General features: G+C 45.1%; 2 protein-coding genes across 2 annotated transcripts in view; both read right to left on the bottom strand.

The window, feature by feature from the left end:
• The window catches only part of LOC142466372 (TLD domain-containing protein 2-like), a 61,963-nt gene extending 57,772 nt beyond the window's left edge, over positions 1-4,191 (bottom strand). Inside the window, exon 1 of the mRNA XM_075571228.1 lies at positions 4,084-4,191. Within this exon, the coding sequence (XP_075427343.1) occupies positions 4,084-4,119 (36 nt within the window). The 5' untranslated portion in view covers positions 4,120-4,191. The remainder of the gene's footprint in view (positions 1-4,083) is intronic.
• LOC142466841 (uncharacterized) overlaps positions 1-27,966 on the bottom strand; it is a 755,003-nt gene that overhangs the window by 245,665 nt on the left and 481,372 nt on the right. The gene's annotated exons all lie outside the window — the stretch shown is intronic.

Raw genomic sequence — 27,966 nt, 5'->3', positions numbered from 1 at the left:
TGAATATGACCCTGTGGGGGAAACAACTGATGTGCACTCTACACAGGTGTTATAATACACAGGCACTGGGAGCATTAGTAATGCATTGGTGGTGCAACTCTGTGTTACAAGGCTGCAGGCAGGTGCATAATACTGCTGCATACACAGGGAGCCAAATGCAAACCCAGATAGGGAAAAGACCCCCCTGATGACAAATCAATGGGAGCGCTGCTAGGAGGTGGGTGCAGGTAAGTATACCCCATTATTAACCTCATGAGAGTACTCCAGACTAATAGCCAGGACTCACACTTTTGTCAGCTCCTTCCAGAGGGGGGGGGGGGAGAGATGTTGTCACAACCCTGCTGTATATATACTTAGGGCTAGCCAGTGCCAGCATTTAATACATCTATGGATAGGACCACCAATACTTACCTCAGAACCATTATGTACACTTACATTAATGTATACGTGTATTTAAATGCTCAGGCTCTCTTAATAAAATAATAACATTATAATTATTAGAGGGCATATGTATGCATTAAAGTTAAAAACAATCACAATATCAGTATTTAGAACTTATGAATACTGCAATTACAAGAGGGCACATTTGTATCATAACAATCAATAAGGCAACCAGTCATTTTGCGTGCATCTGCTTTATTAAAGGTTTTTAACCCCCACATGTATTTTTAACCACAGGATACCCTTGTCACAGACCTTATTTGCACAACTGATACCAGGGGCCGCGCTGACAGCATTAGGTAAAAGAGGAGCTTTCCTCTAAGTGTGTTACCAGCGCTCCATGGCAACAGCAGGGTATAAAAGGCAGGTCTGCGCAGGGCGCCCTCCCTCCCCGGAAGAAGTTCCCTTGCTGGAACGAAACGCGCGTCGGGATGACGTCATAGCGACGCCGGCTGTACTGCTGCAGTGTCAAACTCATAGGAGTTTGTTCATGTCCTGTAGATTAGCTTTAAACTTTGATGTGGGCCACAGAAGTGGATCCCACTAGCTAGAAACTAGGCATATGAGAGCCTCTGCTGGCACTGGCTAGCCCTGAGTATATATACAGCAGGGTTGTGACAACATCTCTCCCCCCCCCCCCCCCTCTGGAAGGAGCTGACAAAAGTGTGAGTCCTGGCTATTAGTCTGGAGTACTCTCATGAGGTTAATAATGGGGTATACTTACCTGCACCCACCTCCTAGCAGCGCTCCCATTGATTTGTCATCAGGGGGGTCTTTTCCCTATCTGGGTTTGCATTTGGCTCCCTGTGTATGCAGCAGTATTATGCACCTGCCTGCAGCCTTGTAACACAGAGTTGCACCACCAATGCATTACTAATGCTCCCAGTGCCTGTGTATTATAACACCTGTGTAGAGTGCACATCAGTTGTTTCCCCCACAGGGTCATATACATTGTGCATCCACTATATTCACACACTAGTATTGTGAGAATCTACAGTCTCTCTTATCTACTGTGCATCACACGAGTTATGACACTATCTGGTCATTCAGAGTGAATGCACATCAGAACTGCACAGTACACTTTTTAGGTTTTAAATATATTTGTTATGTTTGCATTTTTCAATAAATAAAAGTTTATTATTTTTATTAGTAGGGCTGAGTGCATCACATAGGGTTCTTTCTCTCTCCTCCTATACGTCATCTTGTTTGATACATAGCACATATATAGTTGTAAACATATGCCAAAATGGGAGGCTCACTGCTCAACAGCCGGAGCCGTACTGCTTATGCGAATAGTACCTCTGGTTAGCCTTAGATGATGATATATAAGGTCTAACATAGACAAATACAAGTTTAAGATATATATCCAACGCACATCTGGTGCGTATAGTCACTTCTTATATACCTCTAAAGAGCCACAAACATGAAGGGTATTCACATGATTATACCTGTACATTATACACAGGCCAGTCATACAGATAGTAAGACCATGTGAACTGTTACAGAATGATGTAAAATAGCAGCAGTGTTAGTACATTAACCCCATGTGTGCACCGGAGCTCTTATAAGGGGTAGTGTCGATGTGATATACTCCAGCTATATAGTGCTGTGATACATGTGTTCAGCACGTTGCACCCATCATGTTGATTAATGGGCAGTGAAAAGCTGAGCGTCTACCTCAGTTCTTCAGATCTATATACAGATAGCTGAAGATGTGGTATATATCCAATACAGGGGACACAAATAGCATGTATCATGTATCATGTGTACTCATCTGTATCACGGGTATAGTAAGAGGTCCCTCTCCGTGGGTGATTCGCAGCAGCTCCCGATCATGTTAGTTCCGCATAGTGACGTCATGACGTCGGGTCACCCGACGTACATTTCGCACTAGAGGGCGCTTTCTCAAAAGTGAGTACGTTCAATGCAAAATTTACTTTTAAACACCCGACCTTACACCTGCTGTACAAACCAAAGTTTCTGAATGTGTCTCTGCTATATCACCCTGGATGGCCCTCCGCCGCCTTAAACTCAACATGGCAAAAGCAGAGTTTGGAAGTACGATCATTCACCCAGTAGCCCAAGCACGCTGCCTAGGGGTCACACTCGACTCCTCTCTCACATTCGCCCCTCACATTCAAAACATTTCTAAAACCTGTCGCTTTTTCCTCCGCAATATAACTAAGATACGCCCTTTCCTCTGTTACTCTGCTAAAAACTCTGACTCAGGCCCTCATTCTCTCCTGTCTTGATTACTGTAACCTCCTGCTGCCCGGCCTTCCTGCCTCTCACCTGTCTCCCCTACAATCTGTCCTAAACGCTGCTGCCAGAATCACTCTACTCTTTCCTAAATCTGTCTCAGCATCTCCCCTCATGAAATCCCTCTCCTGGCTTCCCATCAAATCCTGCATCTCGCACTCAATTCTACTCCTCACTTTTAAAGCTTTACACTCTTCTGCCCCTCTTTACATCTCAGCCCTAATTTCTCGCTATGCGCCATCCCGACTCTTGCGTTCTTCTCAAGGATGTCTTCTCTCAACCCCCTTTGTATCTAAAGCCCTCTCCCGCCTTAAACCTTTTTCACTGACTGCCCCACACCTCTGGAATGCCCTTCCCCTCAGTACCCGACTAGCACCCTCTCTATCCACCTTTAAGTCCCACCTTAAGACACACTTGCTTAAAGAAGCATATGAATAGCACTGGATATTCTGAACACATGATACATAAAGCTTGGCCCCCTGCAGACGCACTTACCAGATCTCCCTCCTACTGTCTCTGTACGTTCTCCCTACCTACCAATTAGACTGTAAGCTCCTCGGGGCAGGGACTCCTCTTCCTTAATGTTCCTTTTATGTCGGAAGCACTTATTCCCATGATCTGTTATTTATATTATCTGTTATTTATTTGATTACCACATGTATTACTGCTGTGAAGCGCTATGTACATTAATGGCGCTGTATAAATAAAGACATACAATACAATACAATACTAGGTATTATGTGACGTTTCCAGTTTTTTTAGTAAATACCATAGCTACATTAGTAGCCACACTCAGACGTGCTGGAGCTGCACCACTTTGGCTGATACTTCGGTAGCTATTGTAGATACACGAGATTTCTGTCCACTTCGGGCATTTTTTAGACTCTCACCTGATTCTGTGATTAGGAATCGGTGTGTCTTAAGGGAGTGGTCAAGGACCTTTCTACCACATCCCTCTGTACAACATATTTTAGCATTAATGTATTCGGATTAAAGATTATCATTTTTAATTCATACACCACTTTTCACTACTGGATCTGAGTGCATTCATTGGGGAATCTTTGCTTGTTTTGCGAGTATCGCCCGTATCCCCATTTGCGCCCTATCATTGTTTTCTTATTTTCCATAGTCATGCTGTTTACTTCACTTAAGCTGATGCGGGAGCTTCCCTCTCTCCCCCCTCCCCTTTTTTGTCTCACCAGTTAGATTGTAAGCTCTTCAGAGCATGTATTTATACCGTGTGTTTTACTGCTGTAAAGCACTCTATAAGTGGGTGGTGCTATAGGCAGAAAGTTATGCGTGCATGTTGCGCAGCGCCGAGTACATGGCTGGCACAATGTAAATAAGATGATACACACACATATAAGTCGGGTTGTTACGTACCAGGGGGGTGTAGGCGTAGCGGAGGGTTTTCATCATGTCCCTGAGGCTGTCAGCAGCAGGTGTGAAGTCGGGGGAGGTTGTTACCTGTCAGGGGGAAGGGGGAGTGTGTAACCACAGCTGTCTGTGTATAACACGCCCCATACACACGGTCTGTGTATAACACGCCCCATACACACACATGCAGCAAGAGTGACTCCCATCCTGAACCTTTGTTCTAAGAGAGATAGTGAAGATAATATGGCATGTGAGATAACAGGGTGTTAACCCCATTCCTGCTGGGGAGAGGCCTGGGAGGGGGAAATGAGAGAGACATGGGGGGGGGGGATAGGAGAGAGACGCGGGGAGGGGGATAGGAGAGAGACGCGGGGAGGGGGATAGGAGAGAGACGAAGGGGGATAGGAGAGAGACATGGGGAGGGGGATAGGAGAGAGAGGTGGGGGAGGGGATAGGAGAGAAATGCGGGGGGATAAGGGAGAACTGCTGGGAGGGGGATAGGACAGAAACGCAGAGGGGAGGGGGGATTGGAGAGAGACACGGGGGAGGGGGTTGAGAGAAATGCGGGGGGATAGGAGAGAAATGCGGGGGGATAAGGGAGAGACGCGGGGAGGAGGGATAGGAGAGAGAAATGGGGAAGAGGAGGGGTAGGAGAGAGACGCGGGGAAGAGGGGATAGGAGAGAGACGCGGGGAGGAGGGGATAGGACAGAGACGCGGGGAAGAGGGGATAGGAGAGAGAAATGGGGAAGAGGAGGGGTAGGAGAGAGACGCGGGGAAGAGGGGATAGGAGAGAGACGCGGGGAAGAGGGGATAGGAGAGAGACGCGGGGAAGAGGGGGGATAGGAGAGAGACGTGGGGAAGAGGGGGGATAGGAGAGAGACATGGGGAGGGGGATAGGAGAGAGAGGCGGGGGGAGGGGATAGGAGAGAAATGCGGGGGGATAAGGGAGAACTGCTGGGAGGGGGGATAGGACAGAAACGCATAGGGGAGGGGGGATTGGAGAGAGACACGGGGGAGGGGGTTGAGGAGAGAAATGCGGGGAGATAGGAGAGAAATGCGGGGGGATAAGGGAGAGACGCGGGGAAGAGGGGGGATAGGAGAGAGACGCGGGGAAGAGGGGGGATAGGAGAGAGATGCGGGGAAGAGGGGGATATGAGACAGATGCGGGGAAGAGGGGGGATAGGAGAGAGACGCAGGGAAGAGGGGGGATAGGAGAGAGACGCGGGGAAGAGGGGATAAGAGAGAGACGAGGGGGGATAGGAAAGACGTGGGGAAGAGGGTGGATGGGAGAGAGACGTGGGGGAGGGAGGGATGGGAGAGAGACAAGGGGGGATAGGAGAGAGACGAGGGCAGGAGGGATAGGGAAGACGTGGGGAAGAGGGAGGGTAGGAGACGCGGGGGAGAGGGGTAGGAGAGAGACGCGGGGGAGGGGGTAGGAGAGAGATGTGGGGGAGGGGGGCAGGAGAGAGATGCGGGGAGAGGGGGTAGGAGAAAGACGTGGCGAGTGGGGGTAGGAGAGAGACGCGGGGAGGGGGGTAGGAGAGAGATGCGGGGAAGAGGGGGGATAGGAGAGAGACGCAGGGCGGAGGGTGGATAGGAGAGAGACGCGGGGAAGAGGGGGGATAGGAGAGAGACGCGGGGAAGAGGTGGGATACGAGAGAGACGCGGGGAGGAGGGTGGGATAGGAGAGACGTGAGGAAGAGGGGGGATAGGAGAGAGACATGGGGAGGAGGGGGATAGGAGAGAGACGCAGGGAAGAGGGGATAGGAGAGAGATGCGGGGAGGAGGGTGGGATAGGAGAGACGTGAGGAAGAGGGGGGATAGGAGAGAGACGTGGGGAGGAGGGGGATAGGAGAGAGATGCAGGGAAGAGGGGATAGGAGAGAGATGCCGGGAGGAGGGGGGATTGGAGAGAGACGCGAGGAGGAGGGGGGATTGGAGAGAAACAAGGGGGAGGGGGATAGGAGAGAAACACGGGGGGAGGAGGGGGGATAGGTGAGAGACGAGGGGGGAGGGTGGATAGGAGAGAGATGCAGGGGAGTGTGGCTATGAAAGAGACATGGGGGGGAGGAGGGGGATATGAGAGAGACCGGGGAGGAGGGGGATATAAGAGAGATGGGGAGGAGGGGGATATGAAAGAGACAGGGGGAGGAGGGGGATATAAGAGAAGGGGGGTTGAGGGGGATATGAGAGACATGGAGGGAGGAGGGGGATATGAAAGACATGGGGGGAGGAGGGGGATATGAGAGACATGGGGAGGGGTATATGAGAGAGACGTGGGGTGGAGTGATTTATGAGAGAGATGGGGAGGAGGGGGGATATGAGAGAGACGTGGGGTGGGGTGATTTATGAGAGAGATGGGGGAGGAGGGGGATATGAGAGAGACGGGGAGAAGGGGGGATATATGAGACACAAGGGGGGATATATGAGACATGGGGAAGGAGGGGGATATGAGAGAGACGGGGGAGGAGGAGGATATGAGACGGGAGGAGGGGGATAAGAGAGAGACGGGGGAGGAGGGGGGATATGAGAGAGACGGGGGAAGATGGGGGATAGGAGAGAGATTGGGAGGAGGGGGATATGAGAGACGGGGGTGTCTTGAGCTATGAGAGATGTGGGTGGGGGTTATGAGAGACGGTGGGAGTAGGGGAATATGAGAGACCGGGGAGGAGGGAGATATGAGAGAATGTAGGTAGAGTAGGATATGAGGGAGAAAAGATGAATAAGAGAAATATGAGGGAGAACGGAGCAGGGGACTTACAAGGAGGGGTGACACAGTCACTCAGGGTCTCCCTGTCCTATTTCCCTATCTCCCGTGTCTGAGAGCAGGGCGACAGAACGACTGGCAGGTTTCCTTCATCAACAACCCAACTCCTGTGTCCCACTCCGGCGGAAACATTAGTATTTGAATGGGTTTTATTTCCCTGTGCACCGAATACAGGAAAAACAAGTGTTTGGGGATTTGTGTGTGTGTGTGTGGGGGGGGGGGGAGGGGGGAGGGAGAGGGGGGTCTGTGGGAGTTCGGGGACCGAAAAGGTTAAGGCGATGAGCAGGTCGGAAGCACGTCCAGGTTTGTTGGGATAAACACGGTCGGATGAAACTTTCTGACCCATTTGTAACCAGATCGTGTCAATGTTTGTGTCTACTGCAAACCCCAGCCGCTCCCCCCGGGCGCCAAGCCCAAAACGGCAACAACACAAAAAGGTGCATCTGCTTTAGTTAAACCCTCCGCTGGCAGATAGGCCTGCAACGCACTGCTGTGTAAAGGGGGGAAGCGCCCGCTATAGCAGCCGTGCTCAACTCCAGTCCTCAGGTTTGAGGATATCCCAGCTTCAGCACAGGTGGCTCAGTCAGTGGCTCAGTCGAAGACTGAGCCGCTGATTGAGCTACCTGTGCTGAAGCTGGGACTGGTTGAACCAACTGTGCTGAAGCTGGAACTGATTGAGCCATCTGTGCTGAAGCTGGAATTGATTGAACAATCTGTGCTGAAGCTGGGACTGATTGAGTCACCTGTGCTGAAGCAGGGACTGATTGAGTCTTGGGGACTGGGGTTGAGCACCACTGCCCTAAAGGAAGAATAAAATGGCAGAGGCGTTACATGGCTGAGTGCTCTCACTTTAATGCGCCACCCATATATAGGCTGCAGTGTTACATATACGTTGGCTTGGAAGAGGAAGGTGATGTGTCACGGAGACTCCTCCCAATATCCGTTGGGTGGCAATGTAGAACTTCTAACCGCAAAAATAATACTAAGGGCTGGATTCACTAAGCGCCGTTAAAACCGGGCTTATAACGGGACGTTTCCTAAAACAAGAACGGACGTGATGTTCATTTAGGTTAACGTGTATCCTCAGTGCTAATTATATGCAAAAATAGCGTCCTTCTACATCTCATTATCATAGCGTTATGTTATTGTAGCATAATGTTGGGTTATCATCCAATAACGTGACGGTAAGTATGTCTTAGTGTTACTCCCACCCAGGCCCTATAACTTCTAATAACGTGACGGTAAGTATGTCTTAGTTTTACTCCCATCCAGTCCCTATAATTCCCAATAATGTGACGGTAAGTATGTCTTAGTGTTACTCCCATCCAGACCCTATAACTTCCAATAACGTGACGGTAAGTATGTCTTAGTGTTACTCCCATCCAGGCCCTATAACTCCCAATAACGTGACAGTAAGTATGTCTTAGTGTTACTCCCACCCAGGCCCTATAACTTCTAATAACGTGACGGTAAGTATGTCTTAGTGTTACTCCCATCCAGACCCTATAACTCCCAATAATGTGACGGTAAGTATGTCTTAGTGTTACTCCCATCCAGACCCTGTAACTTCCAATAACGTGACGGTAAGTATGTCTTAGTGTTACTCCCATCCAGGCCCTATAACTCCCAATAACGTGACGGTAAGTATGTCTTAGTGTTACTCCCATCCAGACGCTATAACTTCCAATAACGTGACGGTAAGTATGTCTTAGTGTTACTCCCACCCAGGCCCTATAACTCCCAATAACGTGACGGTAAGTATGTCTTATTGTTACTCCCACCCAGGCTCTATAACTTCCAATAACGTGACGGTAAGTATGTCTTAGTGTTACTCCCATCCAGACCCTATAACTTCCAATAACGTGACGGTAAGTATGTCTTAGTGTTACTCCCATCCAGACCCTATAACTTCTAATAACGTGACGGTAAGTATGTCTTATTGTTACTCCCATCCAGGCCCTATAACTTCCAATAACGTGATGGTAAGTATGTCTTAGTGTTACTCCCACCCAGGCCCTATAACTTCCAATAACGTGCCGGTAAGTATGTCTTAGTGTTACTACCATCCAGACCCTATAACACCCAATAACGTGACGGTAAGAAATGTCTAAGGCCTCGGCCAAGCTCCCCGCTGGCGTGCTGAGGTGCGCTGAGGCTCAGGGAAAGCGGGTGCTTTCCCTGGCCTTAGACAGTGCGCCGTCAGGGGGCGTGTCGGGGGCGGGCCAGTGACGTCATGGAGCTGGTTCGCCCTCATCGGGCGTTATTAAATATTATTTGAAGGTGGTTCCCTGTGCTGCACAAGATTGTAGACTTAGGGACTTACGTCTTCTATAATAACCATCGGATCGGCCGATCCAACCGTTTCCGACCCACATTCCCCATTGCTTGCCCACTCCGGAGGTTGTATGAGAAATCCATTAGGTTCAATAGTAAGAGCTGCTGCGCACGGAAAGCTGAGGGTTAAGGGCAGGTGTTTGGACAGGCTGGTTAGGACGGCAGTGGAAATCCAGACGTGAGAGGGAAAAGCTGGACCGAGCTGGTACCTACCTGAGAATGCTGCAGGATGAGGAAGAGATCATTAGTCATCGCTTTGTGTCCGCAGATTAAAACTGGCTGAGCCCGGAGTTAGCGGCACGAAGAAAGAGTCTCAAATATCCCCAAATCCCAAAATATTATGAAGGTGATGTGAAGAAAACCTTATACTGAATGTACCTTATATTAATACACCTTATACTGAACATAATCCTATATTAATATACCTTATACTGAATGTACCTTATATTAATATACCTTATACTGAATGTAGCTTATATTAATATACCTTATACTGAATGTACCTTATATTAATATACCTTATACTGAATGTACCTTATATTAATATAGCTTATACTGAATGTACCTTATATTAATATACCTTATACTGAATGTACCTTATATTAATATACCTTATACTGAATGTACCTTTTATTAATATACCTTATACTGAATGTGCCTTATATTAATATACCTTATACTGAATGTGCCTTATATTAATATACCTTATACGGAATGCGCCTTATATTAATATACCTTATACTGAATGCACTTTATATTAATATACCTTATACTGTCATGGAACACGAACTGCACTTCTGTTTCACACCCCCCCCCCCTTTTTTTCCTTGCAGTTCTGCCTGTCGGTTTTATTTTCAGCTGCACGGAGTTTGCACACACATACTGTGCCTGTGTGACATGTAACAATGTTGCATTTCTTGCCTCTGGGCAGAAATCAGTGAGCTGCTACTGCAGCCTCTGAGATCCTCACCAGAATGGGCTAGTCAGTCCCCCTCCTGTTGGTTCAGGATAGTTTGTTCCAAGACTATTCCCTTTACCCACACTGCCCCTCACTTCCTTTTCCACCCTGGAGACAGTGAGTACAGCACCCTTCTCTGTAATCTCCCTCGGTGAGGCCATTTCTTTTTACCTGTTTCCAACTATAAATCACCACTACACACCATTCACAAGAACCTGTATTCTGCTGCTTTTCCCAATAAAGTGAAGGAAATATTATAGGAATTGGAGTGATTTAAAAAGGGAGCTGAGTTAATGGTATCTGGGGCTATTCACACATCACACGTGACCCTGGCTTCAGAAAAGTAGAAAGAGGACCGTGTGCCTTGGGGACACACACAGAGGAGCTGCTACCCACCGCCTTTATGCTAAAGAAACAAGCAAGCAGCTTACACAGCAAATAAACTGCAGTCTCTCACCACCACAGTACAAGCATACTGCTCCACGTTGCTACACAGAGCCACCAGCCTCTATACAGCAAACAACTACAGCTTTATGCAAAGACAAGTGAGCAGCTTTACATTGCTAATAAGAACACAGAGCAGTCTCTGCAGACTGAAAAAGCAGCAACAACGCTGCACACAAGGCAGCAGCTTTGCAGACTGACATTGCACCTTACACACAAACCTAATGCCTTTCTCTGTCTGAATTCACCCCCTGCACAGCTCCATAGTAAGGGATTACCATCTCACCTTACCCTGCGCACGTCCTCACGGCCAGCGCCACCAAGGGCCACACTACCGGACACCCGCCAGGACACGGGTCAGAGCCACCGGACACCTGTGAGTACAGCTACCCCTACGCTGCATGCTGCAGGACACCGCTCGGCATCATCTGAGACAGACGCCCATCGCTGACAAGGTAAAAGACCGCACGCCACACGCACTGGCTAAAGGCCTACACACACCTACAGCATGGCAGAACTCAGAGCCTCACCAGACATCACGCAGGAGAGCGATCACTCAGACACAGAGACCGCTGCGCAACTGCAACAGGCGCAGGCAGGCGCAAGGCCTAAACGGGCAGTCACACTGACACAAAAGGCCCGCGAAAAATATGAGACTGACATTGAAGCGCACCGCGCTAAATTAGAGTTGGCCTGGGATACCATCACACTTGGGGTACGCAATGTCGCCGGCGCTGGCAATTATGTACAACAGCTCGAGCAGGGGATAACTCAATTGAAGGTAGACCGCTCCGGCTGCCAAGCGCTGTCACAGGCATATTTTACCTATCTAACAAGAACTAACATGGAAGATAGCATACGAGAGTGCGACCTACAAAAGGCGATTGACCTAGAACGTGATGGCATCGTGCAAACCGCCATCACGGAAGCTGAGAATAAGAGAAAGGACCTTTTGCAGGAGACCGCATCACAGCGCTCATGCACATCCAGGCACTCATCAAGGTCAGCAAGACCAGCGCGATCTAACGTGTCCAGCGCAAGCGCGAGCGCTACCAAGGCGCGAGCCACCGCAGAGGCCGCATGTGCCAGGGCCGAATATGGTCGGAGAGAGGCAGCCGTAAGAGCAGAAAAAGCGCACATAGAAGAGGAGGAGCAGGTCGCCTGCGCCGCCAATGCCGCCGCCGCCGCTGCTACCGCCGCCGCTGCCAATGCGCGTAAAAAGGCCGAATTAGATGCGGATCTAGAGGCTCTAAGCAAAGAAGAGGACGCCGCTGCCGCCATAGCCCAAGCCGAAGTCTTAGAAGTAGCTGCGAGACAGGACGGCGGGGAGCTACCGTACAGACGGATAGCCTCAGAGGATCCAATCCAACGCACTGAAGACTACGTAAGGAGCCTCTTCAGTGTAAATACCAGCGCACCATCTCAACACGAAGGGAGTGACTCAACAGACACCAAAGACTTGCTAAGTCCACAAGGAGAAGACGCTGTTCCTTCAATGGTACATGCTGCCTGGGATAGCCACAGCCGCGACAGTGGTCCACACGCCAGCGCGCACACGGATGCACTACAATGGGTTAGTAATCCAGGTACACCCACACGGGAGAACACAGTCCCTCACACCGACCAGCAGTCATCACGCGTCCACGCCAAGGAAGAGGCGACCGCGCAGACCCTCCCCGCAACTACCTCAGAACGGGACAAACACGCCGGTGCCACAGGCCTGACAGACATAGCCAAGTACATGATCCGGCGTGACCTGGTGCAAGCAGGACTCATCAGCTTCGACGACCGCCCTGAGAACTACCGGACGTGGAAGTTCACGTTCAAAGACGCAATCAACAGCTTGGACTTCTCAGCAAGGGAAGAGCTCAACCTGCTATTCAAGTTCCTGGGGAACGAATCCAGGGAGCACGCGAAGAGACTTCGGGCGGCAAACGCGCACCAACCCCAAGTAGGTCTTGACCTAGTGTGGGAAAGGCTAGAAGAGTCCTACAGCAGCCCCGAAGCGGTCGAGGATTCGCTTTTCAAAAGAATCGACAGCTTCCCCAAGATCACAACTAAAGACTACTCGAAGTTACGAGAGCTCGGAGACCTGTTGCAAGAACTGGAGTTCGCAAGGAAAGACCATTCCTTAATAGGTCGCAACGCCCTAGACTCAGCTCGCGGAGTGAGACCCATCCTGGAGAAGCTACCCTTCAACCTCCAAGAAAAATGGATCTCACAAGGCTCCAAATACAAAAGGGAGAAGCAAGTCGTCTACCCCCCATTCTCATTCTTCGTGAGCTTCATCCGCGAAGCGGCAAGGACAAGGAACGACCCCAGCTTCTTCTTAGGTGCGCAAACCACACACAGTGCAAGCAGCCTAAGGAATGAGAGACCAGTGGCGAGATACGGTAACACTCAAACACCCATCTCGGTCCACAGGACGTGCCTCCCGTGACCCAAACTACTCCCGATAAGTCGGTCGCCGGAGACGAGAAACCGAGGGACCCAAACAGGGAATGTCCCATACACAAAAAGCCTCACCCACTTAACAAGTGCTTTGGGTTCAGGATGAAGTCCCTAGAGGAACGCAAGAGGTTACTTGGAGAATTTAGAGTTTGCTTCAGGTGCTGCGGTTCCACGACTCACTTAGCCAGGGACTGTAAAGAAGAGATCAAATGCACAGTGTGCGAAAGCGACAAGCACGTGACATCGTTACACCCAGAGGCGCTGACACTCCACCAACTCAACAACCCATCCTCCGTAGCGGAGCATGGCGGGGAGAAAGAAGAAGGAGAGTCAACATCCGTCACATCTCAGCGCACTGAGGTTTGTGGAAAAGAAGGTGACAAAATGTCCTGCTCCAAAATATGCCTTGTTGCAGTGCACCCCCAGGGACAACCTGAGAAGGCCATTCGGATGTACGCAATCCTCGACGACCAGAGCAACCGATCGCTGGTCAGGTCAGAGTTCTTCGATATGTTTAACATACAAGACGGTGCTTCTCCTTACACTCTCAGAACGTGCGCAGGGCAAATGGAGACTACAGGGAGAAGAGTGAATGGCTACACCATATGCTCAATAGACGGCAAAGTGAACATGCCCCTTCCCACACTCATCGAGTGCAACCACATGGCCACAAACAGGGATGAGATTCCCACACCAGACGTGGCACGCCATAACCACCACCTCAAAGGAATAGCCAACCACATCCGGCCGGTAGAACAAGGCGCCAAGATCTTGCTGCTGCTCGGCAGGGACATCATGAGGGTACATAAAGTCCGTAAACAGCATAACGGACCCCACAACGCACCATACGCCCAAAGACTTGACCTAGGATGGGTGATAGTGGGCAACACGGGCACTGACAAAGAGCACGGGCAAGACTATGTTGACGCCCGCAGAATGGTGGTGACAGAATGTGGACACACATCTCTCTCTGAACCATGTCTTGGCCATCTCCAAGTGACCAAAGGGCCAAGTGAAGAAAAAAGACAAGGTCATACCCCTGAGATCAACAAAAACATCCTCACATTGAGGGGATGTGACAATGGCCTAGGATGCTCAGGAGTCCAGACAACTAAGGATGATGAGTCGATTCCACCGAAGGAAGAAAAGAACCTCCCAAAGGTGACCGACAAAAGGATCGTCCAAAAGGCAATAAACAATCAGACAATCCTCTCGCGAGCAATGGCACGACTAAGACGTACAGTTGTTCCTCTCCACAGAGTATCAAGTGACAAAGCAGCCAGCTGCCACGGCTGGTATAGCCACAAAAGATTGCGCCCTACAGGTGAAGCCACAGTGTCAAAAAGACTGTCCTCCCACACGTCTAAAAAGAGACAGCCACAGAGACATTTCATAAAGGGATTTACTAGGGCAAAAGAGACTGTTCTTCGTTACGTCCAGGGAGAAAATAACCTCCCGATGGCAGTTAACAAAGAGACACAGAAGCGTTCCACCAAACTACGGGGAGATGTTCTCGTGCAAGAGGAATGCACAATGACCTACGGTGCACAGCGTTCCAGACAACAAGGAACGATGACAAGCAAACACCATCAAGGGAAGATAGAGGATTCCCGAGGCTAACAGTGAAGGAGCTCTCCAAAGATGGACCAGGCAGTTGGGTGACTCCGCTACCATTCCATTCATCAAAAAAACGCCTCCCGAACAATAGAGAACCTGCCATCCCTAGGCTCATTTCGCTCCGCCGCAACCCACAAAGGGAGCCGGAGACCAAGAATCTAATTGTGGTCTTCACGCGGAAGAGATTCCTTAGCAGACACGCAGAACAAGCGCCTTCACTGAAGGAAGGTAAAAAATGCTGGCACCTCCCACCATCTGTTGTCCACCACCGTCAGAAATCCAGCCAGATCTGGATAACGTTCAACTCCAATGCTCGGCACCAGGAAGCTTCTCCAAACGGGGCACTACTCACTGGACTAGATTTGACAACTAGTCTTCCAGGGGCGTTGATCCGCTTCCGCAAGGAGCCAAAGGCCATCTCCTTCAGCCAAACGCTAGGTGATAGGATGACAAACTACCACAACTGGCACATCCACGAGGCGATGCACTCTGTAGAGAAAACTACAGAATCAAAGGGACTGTTCTCTCACAAAGTTGAAAGAAAACAGTGCAAGGGACCTTTACACAAAGACATTGTGGTGCATCAAGCTAACCTAGAGCTGTGCACCCGCTTACTTCCCTTACCGAGATGGTGAAGGATTTCTAGCTTGGGGTACCGGCCGGTATCCCATCGTTATGTGGACATCATCTTTGCATTGTTATGTTGTTATATTGCACATATGTTCCACATACAACTAGAATATAGTGGTATCTCCAGATACCAGACGGGGAGTGTCATGGAACACGAATTGCACTTCTGTTTCACCCCCCCCCCCCTTTTTTTCATTGCAGTTCTGCCTGTCAGTTTAATTTTCAGCTGCACGGAGTTTGCATACACATACTGTGCCTGTGTGACATGTAACAATGTTGCATTTCTTGCCTTTGGGCACGAAATCAGTGAGCTGCTACTGCAGCCTCTGAGATCCTCACCAGAATGGGCTAGTCTGCCCCCCCTCCTGTTGGTTCAGGATAGTTTGTCCCAAGACTATTCCCTTTACCCACACTGCCCCTCACTTCCTTTTCCACCCTGGAGACAGTGAGTACAGCACCCTTCTATGTAATCTCCCTCGATGAGGCCATTTCTTTTTACCTGTTTCCAACTATAAATCACCACTACACACCATCCACAAGAACCTGTATTCTGCTGCTTTTCCCAATAAAGTGGAGGAAATATTATAGGACTTGGAGTGATTTAAAAAGGGAGCTGAGTTAATGCTATCGGGGGCCATTCACACATCAATCGTGACCCTGGCTTCAGAATATATACTGAATGTACCTTATATTAATACACCTTATACTGAATGTACCTTATATTAATATACCTTATACTGAATGTACCTTACATTAATATACCTAATACTGAATGTACCTTACATTAATATACCTTATACTGAATGTACCTTATATTAATATACCTTATACGGAATGTACCTTATATTAATTTACCTTATACTGAATGTACCTTATACTGAATGTACCTTATATTAATATACCTTATACTGAATGTACCTTATATTAATATACCTTATACTGAATGTACCTTATATTAATATACCTTATACTGAATGTACCTTATATTAATATACCTAATACTGAATGTACCTTACATTAATATACCTTATACTGAATGTACCTTATATTAATATACCTTATACTGAATGTACCTTATATTAATATACCTTATACTGAATGTACCTTATATTAATATACCTAATACTGAATGTACCTTACATTAATATACCTAATACTGAATGTACCTTATATTAATTTACCTTATACGGAATGTACCTTATATTAATTTACCTTATACTGAATGTACCTTATACTGAATGTACCTTATATTAATATACCTTATACTGAATGTACCTTATATTAATATACCTTATACTGAATGTACCTTATATTAATATACCTTATACTGAATGTACCTTATATTAATATACCTAATACTGAATGTACCTTACATTAATATACCTAATACTGAATGTACCTTACATTAATATACCTTATACTGAATGTACCTTATATTAATATACCTTATACGGAATGTACTTTATATTAATTTACCTTATACTGAATGTACCTTATACTGAATGTACCTTATATTAATATACCTTCTACTGAATGTACCTTATATTAATATACCTTATACTGAACATATATCTTATATTAATACACCTTATACTGAATGTACCTTATATTAATATAGCTTATACTAAATGTACCTTATATTAATATACCTTATACTGAATGTACCTTACATTAATATAGCTTATACTGAATGTACCTTATATTAATATACCTTATACTGAATGTGCCTTATATTAATACAGAACAAATAGAGTGATGCTGCACACCTCAAAAATAGAAAAAACATACAATTACCGGTGCTCCAGTGTTTGCACGAAAGCCTGCGATCAGTCCCAAGACAGATGAATGAAGGAACAAAGGGCACTGCGGATTTGAGCAAAATAAACTCATTTATTGAGCCAACACGACGTTTCGACCTTAGTGGTCTTTTTCAAGTGACAATGGCATAACTGCTGCGGCCGAGTTTATTCGAGCATTTGCCCGTTCTCGGCCGCAGCAGTAGCCTGGCGGAGGGCGCGCCGAAGCAGCGGAGGAGCGCCCTCCGATCGGGGCTTTCTCCTTCCCGCTGCCGGGTCCGCCGGGTCCCCCGGAACCCCCTGCCGCCGTCCCCCACATCGCGGGACACCAGGGCTCCCTCGGGGAGCCCTGGACGCGCGTGCAGGGGGCGCAGGCACCCGATGACGCGTCACCGCGCATCGGTGATGCGCGGCACGCTGAGGGAGTGCGGCTAGCACGCCGGGGCATCCCCCGGCTTGCGGTGCTAGCCGTGCTTCAATAAAACGTGTCGCCAGTGTAAGGTCATGTTGGCTCAATAAATGAGTTTATTTTGCTCAAATCCGCAGTGCCCTTTGTTCCTTCATTCACCTTACATTAATACACCTTATACTGAATGTACCTTACATTAATACACCTTATACTGAATGTACCTTACATTAATACACCTTATACTGAATGTACCTTACATTAATATACCTTATACTGAATGTACCTTACATTAATACACCGTATACTGAATGTACCTTACATTAATACACCTTATACTGAATGTACCTTACATTAATACACCTTATACTGAATGTACCTTACATTAATACACCTTATACTGAATGTACCTTACATTACTATACCTTATACTGAATGTACCTTACATTAATATACCTTATACTGAATGTACCTTACATTAATACACCTTATACTGAATGTACCTTACATTAATACACCTTATACTGAATGTACCTTACATTAATACACCTTATACTGAATGTACCTTACATTAATACACCTTATACTGAATGTACCTTACATTAATATACCTTATACTGAATGTACCTTACATTAATACACCTTATACTGAATGTACCTTACATTAATACACCTTATACTGAATGTACCTTACATTAATACACCGTATACTGAATGTACCTTACATTAATACACCTTATACTGAATGTACCTTACATTAATACACCTTATACTGAATGTACCTTACATTAATATACCTTATACTGAATGTACCTTACATCAATACACCTTATACTGAATGTACCTTACATCAATACACCTTATACTGAATGTACCTTACATTAATACACCTTATACTGAATGTACCTTACATTAATACACCTTATACTGAATGTACCTTACATTAATACACCTTATACTGAATGTACCTTTCATTAATACACCTTATACTGAATGTACCTTACATTAATACACCTTATACTGAATGTACCTTACATTAATACACCTTATACTGAATGTACCTTACATTAATACACCTTATACTGAATGTACCTTACATTAATACACCTTATACTGAATGTACCTTACATTAATATACCTTATACTGAATGTACCTTACATTAATACACCTTATACTGAATGTACCTTACATTAATACACCTTATACTGAATGTACCTTACATTAATACACCTTATACTGAATGTACCTTACATTAATACACCTTATACTGAATGTACCTTACATTAATACACCTTATACTGAATGTACCTTTCATTAATACACCTTATACTGAATGTACCTTACATTAATATACCTTATACTGAATGTACCTTACATTAATACACCTTATACTGAATGTACCTTACATTAATATACCTTATACTGAATGTACCTTACATTAATACACCTTATACTGAATGTACCTTACATTAATACACCTTATACTGAATGTACCTTTCATTAATATACCTTATACTGAATGTACCTTTCATTAATACACCTAATACTGAATGTACCTTACATTAATACACCTTATACTGAATGTACCTTACATTAATACACCTTATACTGAATGTACCTTACATTAATACACCTTATACTGAATGTACCTTTCATTAATATACCTTATACTGAATGTACCTTTCATTAATATACCTTATACTGAATGTACCTTACATTACTATACCTTATACGGAATGTACCTTATATGGATATACCTTATACTGAATGTACCTTTCATTAATATACCTTATACTGAATGTACCTTACATTACTATACCTTATACGGAATGTACCTTATATGGATATACCTTATACTGAATGTACCTTATATTAATATACCTTATACTGAATGCACCTTATATTAATATACCTTATACGGAATGTACCTTATATTAATATACCTTATACTGAATGTACCTTAGATTAATATACCTTATACTGAATGTACCTTATATTAATACACCTTATACTGAATGTACCTTAGATTAATATACCTTATACTGAATGTACCTTATATTAATATACCTTATACTGAATGTACCTTACATTAATATACCTTATACTGAATGTACCTTACATTACTATACCTTATACGGAATGTACCTTATATGGATATACCTTATACTGAATGTACCTTATATTAATATACCTTATACTGAATGCACCTTATATTAATATACCTTATACGGAATGTACCTTATATTAATATACCTTATACTGAATGTACCTTAGATTAATATACCTTATACTGAATGTACCTTATATTAATACACCTTATACTGAATGTACCTTATATTAATATACCTTATACTGAATGTACCTTATATTAATATACCTTATACTGAATGTACCTTACATTAATATACCTTATACTGAATGTACCTTACATTAATATACCTAATACTGAATGTACCTTACATTAATATACCTTATACTGAATGTACCTTACATTAATATACCTTATACTGAATGTACCTTACATTAATATACCTTATACGGAACATATGTATGTATATATCCTTCATATGTATAAGTCACACAAAGACCTCTATCCACACAACTCATTTTCTATGAAGGTTTCTCGACTTCCTTGCTCTCTGAAAGGGCATGGGCACGTTTGCACTGGTTAATGACACTACACATGCAGAAAATGATAGCCGTGTGCAATTAAATGAACAACCTCAGGGTCACAGGATCCCGTCTCCCGAAAGAAAGGGTGCCCCGTTGGCGTGACCCCGCATGCCCTGTGTATCTGAACTCCCCGACCCCGGGGCTATCGACAGGAAGAAGATGGATTACAGGGTGGTGATGCTTTGCACACCCAGGGGCGGTTAGCCAGCAATGAGAAGCCAGTACGGGCTTGTGGGGGGAAGCTTCAAGGTGCACCCAGCCGGCCCCCCAAAAACAACCTTTTAGTCATTTAACAGCTGAATTGTCCTCCTTATCTAACCATGCTCAGAGCAAAGATTTGGTTGTTTTTGTTTCTCTGGGAATTAATGACTGATTGCATTTGTTAGGGGGACTCTGACTGGGGAGAGTGTCAACCATGCGGGTTCTTTACCCTTAACCCACCCTGTCCTTATCAGAGAGCCAATAAAGATAAGAGGAGGTGGGAGAGAGGGGGCTTTACCTGTGCAAAGTCTTGTTGAACACACAGGGACATCAGATAGAAGTGAGTTTAAAAAAAAATGATTGACAAATATTTACCGGTGTCATATTTGAGTAGAAAAGGCATCAAAAAACCCCAGATGTGACCCCTTCCCGATCACATGGTGAATGTACCTTATATTAAATATACCTTGCACTTTAAATGTCCCGTGCATTAAATATGTTACACTGAATAAATCTTATATTTAACAGGTAGACTGAAACTTACCAGCGTCCCTGCCAGGGATTGAAATAGGGCGACCAATAGGAAGCCAGCAAACGATGTCGTCGTGGCTTCCCTATTGGCCCAATATCTGGCTACCATTTTGTTTCCCCTGGAGGGAGACGAAATACCGGACACTTCCGGGAGGTATGCTTCAGTTTCAGGGGATCCCCAGGTTCGTATCGTGTATAAATAAAAAAACAACACGTCAACAAGCAGGGATGAGCGCTTTAACCCTCTGGGTACCGGAGTGCCACAGCCCATCAGGCACGTCGCGATCATGATTGCATTTAGTGCCGTATGCTATTGCGCAAATCCAAGCAGAGCCGGGGGTCTCTGGGGCTGAACCCCGTTCATTCCTGCTCCGGGGACCCCCCTGCTTCCGGAAATACTTACCTCCGTAGCGGGTGCCTGTAGCCTCTCCGCTCGGCTAGCAGGGTTCACATAATGGCTGCGGGCCAATAGGAAGCCGTGACATCATCCGGTCCGGCTTCCCATTGGCCCATGTGACGTGGGAGCTTTAAACTTGTAGGAGATAGCGGCGCCCGCTACGGAGGTCTCTATCTGCGGAAGCAGGGGGTCCCCGGAGCTGAAATTAACGGGGGTCAGCTCCGGAGACCCCCAGCTTCTACCCTGTGTTAAACAAATGATAAGAAAAAGCGCATGCGTTGCTCTTTAAGACGGTGTTATGGTTTCACTGATGTAAAGATCATATTGTGGCAGCCGCTGTTTACGTACCGCAGTTATTTTGATGTATCCTGCTGCCTGCACGGTACAGATAATGCATGCGGCACCCCATGGTGACAGCACTGTGACATGTGTCCCCCATCGCACTGTCATTACAGAGAGACATGTGAAACTGATAGCGCTGAAGGCGACACACAGATGCATCTGTTGGGTCTTATAGCGGGGTCTTCAGCACGTTTTCTAAAGGGGCCGGGTTAAAAAAAGCTTTAGCACCTTCATTTGATATGTGAACAGTTATTACGCTGAAACCTTTTACAAGCGTTTGTGACATCTGTGCCGTATACATTTACATGGACTTAAATGGCCAGTGAGTGTCAGTGGGAGACTCTGCCCTTGGATGCTTTAGCCAGGAATGCTCAACTCCAGTCCTCATGCCCCCCAGCCCCCTCCCAGGTCAGGCTTTCAGGATATCCCTGCTTCAGCACAGGTAGCTCAGTCAGTGGCTCAATCTTCGACTTAGGGCCTCATGCAGTAAGCGTTGATAAGGGAAATATGGCCATGTTATAGCCAAAATTGGGTTTGAGATTCAGTAAGCGCCGATAAGTGCTTCATATCGCCAGGTTTCGGAGCCGATTATTTGGTTATGGCCAGTCGCCTGCCGATAAGCCTGTTTTCGACACTGATCGCCACTTTTTTAAATCGGCTGGATTCAACAAAAAAAAACAGCTTATCGGGGCTGATCGGCACTACGAAATTGAGATGTTATGGCCGATTTCTCCCGCCAACTAAAGTTGGCAGTTTGGACGGGAGAACGATCGCTAAGGCTGCCGGAACGGCACTTAGAAAAAAAACATCTTCTGTACATCAATGGAAGTCAATGGAGCGGGGACGTATAACAGTATAGTACTGTTTACGTTTCATTGCTCACAATACAAGGGGGATTTGCATTACAGTGTGGGGGCATTCCCTGCATTGTGTCACAGCTGACGTGTCTTATTTGCATAACATTCGACTTTTACATGTTTGCAGCATTTGCGGGTCACATTACTCATCATGTGATGATGTGGCAAGGGAAAATACTATACTCAACTCTTAAAGGAGAACCTCACATCATAGCACACATTTTACTGCATTGATCGACAATTGTTTACATGATGTTACACATGTCACACATGTCACACATACACCGTATATTCATGTTCCTTTACATTACACAATGCTTGTAATGTGTCACGCATCTTTAAACCTTCATGTACATCTAAATTCTCATGTTTACATCTACGTTTGGTCCTCCCTATTTTCATGACGTCACTTATTGGACGCGCAATCACATTGCATATTTACATTATAACCGTTGCATTACAAGCACTTCAACCTAACTTATACGCACATGTACAGTAATTCATCATTGGGACACCTTGTAAACTCATTCTATACCAACTATCCTCATTACACAAATGCATGCATATGCACACGACTATTCATTGTTGCCAACATGTCACAATAACATGGATAATTACACATGTTACACAAAACTTTTCCCACATCAATCTCAGCCTTTTTGTCTCATTACATGACTGACTCTTGCGTTCACAAGTTTTACATGCATTGCACATGCAACTATTTATTTGCAAGCAATGTTTCTACAAAGCATCACGTCACATCATTGCCAAATATCATCATTCCCTGCAGAATACACACAACAAATACTTAGAACAACAAGTGCACACAGCTTGCCACAGAAGTACTTTATTATGTTAATGTAACACCTTGCATTTTACTATGTCACCTGACATCATCACATACCTATTTAAAGGACGCACATTACCTGCTCATTCACAGCTACTCATTTCAAAATGTTGCGAATGTTTAGGAGACGGAGGAACATTCTTTTCTATGACATGCTTGATGATGAAGACAATCATATAGGGCAAGGGAGGGACACACCGAGGGACAGTGACAGTGACGCGGATACGACAGGGACAGGGAGAGGGACAGGCCGAGGGACAGGTAGAGGGACAGGAGATCAGAGGAGAAGACAGAGGAGACAAGTTGTGCCTCGTCCGCGTCTGTACAGGGAGAGAACCCTGTTAGATGGGATGAGTGAGGAGGAGATTGTAAGTCGCTATCGTTTGAGTTCAGCAGCAATCTTAGCTCTTTATGAGGAGATAAGGGGGGATTTAGATTTTTTCACAGCCAGAGGTCGTGCAGTCCCTGGGCTTGTTAAAATGCTGTGCTCATTACATTATCTTGCTTCCGCGTCATACCAGACAACTGTGGGCATAGTGGGCGGGGTCTCGCAATCTACATTCTCGCGGGCCTTGACCCAGTTTCTCTATGCACTCAATAGACGCGCTAGGAATTATATTCATTTTCCTACAGAGGCGACAGAGTGGCTGGAAGTCAGGACTGGCTTTTATAATATAGCAGGGATACCATGTGTGCTGGGTGCAATCGATTGCACACATGTTGCTTTGATTGCACCTAGTCAGAGTGAGCATGTGTACCGCAATCGGAAGCACTACCATTCACTCAATGTACAGGTGGTATGTGATGCCACGATGAGGATAATGCATGTGGTACCCAAGTTCCCTGGTTCCAGTCACGATTCCTCTATCCTGAGGAACTCTTCAGTCTTCCATGCGTTCGAAGAGGGACATTTTGAACCTGGTTGGCTGCTGGGTGAGTACATATTTACATGTTCTAACACAAAACACTGGTTGATTTAGGAATGTTGGCATTGTACAATTTGATCACTAATGTCAGCTTATGTGTGCTCCATTCATTATAGGTGACTCAGGATACGGAATTAGGCCGTGGCTGTTGACTCCGGTGCTAAACCCTCAAACTGAAGCAGAGGACAGGTACAATGCAGCCCATATATCTACAAGATCTGTTATAGAGAGGACATTTGGCCTACTCAAGACCAGGTTTAGGTGTCTGGACAGAACTGGTGGGGCTCTTCTATACAAGCCTCAAAAAGTGTCTGATATTATCCTTGCCTGTTGCATTTTGCACAATGTTGCACTCAGGCACAATGTACAGTCAGACCTAGCTGAGGCTTTGGTAGACGAGCATCCCACCCATGTAGCTGCTGAAAATGAACAAACAGCCAGTGGTGGCCAGACACGACAGAATCTCATCAATTCATTTTTTTCTTGTAAGTACAAACTCATATGTTCCTAGTACTACTTTTATAGTTTAATTATGTTATATTAACAATAATGTTTCTTTATATAACCTTCTGTTAGGACACAGATGAATATGGGTTGCACACCTTTCTTTTCTCTGCTGTGTGCACAAAGGGATGTGGCACCGGTATGTTATTGTTGCACAGGTTATATAATCCCTCTTCAATTGTACTTTAGTTGTGTGTATGTGAATACAACTTGGGTAACAAAGCAATAATATTTTAGCATTGTGTTATTCCTTATGCTAAGACAAAACACATATTATGCCCATAATCATTCATGCTTCTAGTATGCTTACATACAATGTTATTGGTGCAGTGTAACATGTACATCCATATGATGTGTACACCAGGCTGATTTACATTTTGAATGTCATGAAATATACATGGTGTTGTACATTTAACACCAAATACACACTTTGCTGTGTTGTTTACGGTACTGAAGATGGCATGTCAATGTTTGCAATTTATATATTGTTCCTTTGCATTATAGGTATATCTCCAGTATGACTGATCATGGTATGTATATTTGCTGACATCTCTCATAAGATGTGCCTACCTCAATCTTCCTATAATTATTGGAACTAAAAACCCAACATATTGGTTTAAACACAAATGTTACATATATGTACTTTCTGTATCATGTATATGCATTTAGCTACTCTTGAGCTTTCATGTGCATTGTATTACAAAATGATTACTCACATTTCATCACATTTTATGTATGTTTCCTTATAATTTCCATTAATGTAATATAGAGGTGGTTGGAGAAAAGGGGATAACTGTACTTATTTGTTTACTTACGGGAGCACATTCATCACTAGCATAGACACACTTTTTAAGACAACTGTTTGTGTCTCTATCAATTGGTGTAGGATCCATGTATAACACCGACAAATGATAACACCAGCTTTATTATGGTAGCTTATATCATCATATTGACTATACTATGTATTTCTAAACGATTAATAAACACAGTAAACTATAGTTAGTTAGGTTAATGAAATATACACAGAAACGTACTTCATAACATGATGGTGATGTCATATTCAGAACATCATGCATTGGAGGGGACCATAACATCTGGCCACTAACATTATTTGCTACAGTCCCAAACCATTTTATCTACATACCCATGTAACAAGAGATTTTAAAAATAAATGGCTACTTGGTTGTAAGTGTCCTTTACATTGGGAGAAGGAGTGGCTCACTGAGTAAAGACACACACTGGCACTGATAGTTTGAAGCAGGGGAGTCTGGTTCAATTCCCGGTGTGGGCTCCTTGTGACCTTGGCCAAGTCACTTTATCTCCCTGTGCCTCATGCGGCAAAAAAACATTTGTACGTTCCACGGGCCAGGGACCTCAGGCTGAAACATGTGTCTGTAAATCGCTGCGTACAACTAGCAGCCCTATACATGAACATGCTCATATTATTATTATTATTGTTACATAGTTTCGACAGTCATACGTTCCATTACATATTAGAATACACAAATGTGTTAGCAGAGTGGGAATGGTTGTTATATATAAAACACACCATGTCATAAAATGTTAGTAGTCATTAAAGAACACTCAATAAAAATTCATGAGGCACTCTTTTGCAACATCATTATGTTAATTAAGTGCTTATGCAATATAGGCATAAGGGTATCACATTTTTAATTGTTTGTTAATAAGCGCTGCAAGCAATATAACATTAGTTCCATATGTAGTATAGTAGTCGGTGGCTCCTCCTCACAATCATCTCATATAAAGGTAGACTCTTCTGAAATCATACATTGATCCGATTGTATCTTCCCCGACATCTCTGAAATACAGCAAACACATGATGGTCAAAGATGGCACCTTACTAGATATGCATCCGTGACAACGCGTTACGCAGCTCTATATGATTGTGTAGATACACACGTCAGTCACTTATATGTTAGAAGTAAAACTGTTCATCAGTATGTAATGTTTCTTTACATTTGTAGCAGGCATAACTATGTATAAGAAGTGAACGTTGCCTGTATACTGAAAGATGTGCGCGCACATCTTTGTGTGCGCACGCACTTCACGCTTGGCTCCACTAACTGTTAGCGCATGCGCAAAACAAAGCGTACGTTGTGCGTTCAATACATGTTGAAAATACCAGTAAACATAACATCTTTATTTCAAATACAATGAAGACGAAACTACATTCGTTCTAAACGAGTACATCTGTATTCTTTTTAAACAGACGTGTTTGAACAGAAAGCACGGCCGATAACACAATGCGCAAATGCAATACGTGTGACGTCATGTTAAGCCAGCGTGAAACGCACGCTAACACTCCTCCCACTCAATTAACATTCGGCTAACGCCCAGGGTACGCCTACAAACACTGAGCCGCACGCATCACACACTGCAGTTACCGTTACTATAACAAAACATGACAGCCAATAGGCTTTGAGGCGCGCACGTCGCTTGGGGGCGGGACTTACATCACTAATCCTTTTTAAGGACGCCTTGGCCCATGACAAGGGTCCCACGTCATACGTGGTGGACCCGGTTTTCAATGTTGTAGATGTTGCATGATAACAAAACAGGTATGTGTTAGAGTAATGGTAAAATGTTGCTAATATGTTTAAAGGGATAGGAAAGTACGTATATTTATTCCGTCAGCAATGTGTACTACTCTTTCAGGTCCTACTATATTGTATTAGGAAACAATTTGTTTGTGATCGCTACATGTTATGCAGTCTGCAATGTTACGCTGTATCCACGCATTGAAAGTGAAAATGGTGGTTACAAAAAAAAAAAAAATTTAAACGCAGAGTCAACGCATAACGATTGTTATATTTACCATTCTTCTAGAATTAACTCTTCGCCTGGCTGCAACTGGTCGCTCCAGAAATGCAAGCCATTTTCATCCACGCTTAACCCAACCGCTGAATCCAGTATGGCACATATCTCCTCCAGGATGCGCTCATAGGAATCGCCACTGCTTTCTTCAAATAATTGGTCGGGAGGTAGGTTCATTTCTTCCGGTTCCCATTCCAATGCAATTTCAGCTGAAAGGCTTGGTACATAATCATAGTACTTTTGTTCTTGTACAATGTGGGTTTCAGGAATGGAGGCTGCAGATATTGCAGCACGTATCGATTCAAACGGATCAGTAGTAGCGGATACATTGCTATTGCCATTAGGAATAAATATGCCTTTCACGACAATATA

The sequence above is a fragment of the Ascaphus truei genome, chromosome 15, assembly GCF_040206685.1.
Source record: "Ascaphus truei isolate aAscTru1 chromosome 15, aAscTru1.hap1, whole genome shotgun sequence".
NCBI lineage: Eukaryota > Metazoa > Chordata > Amphibia > Anura > Ascaphidae > Ascaphus > Ascaphus truei.
Note: the sequence above shows the minus strand (reverse complement) of the source record. Positions and strands in the feature narration are given on the sequence as shown.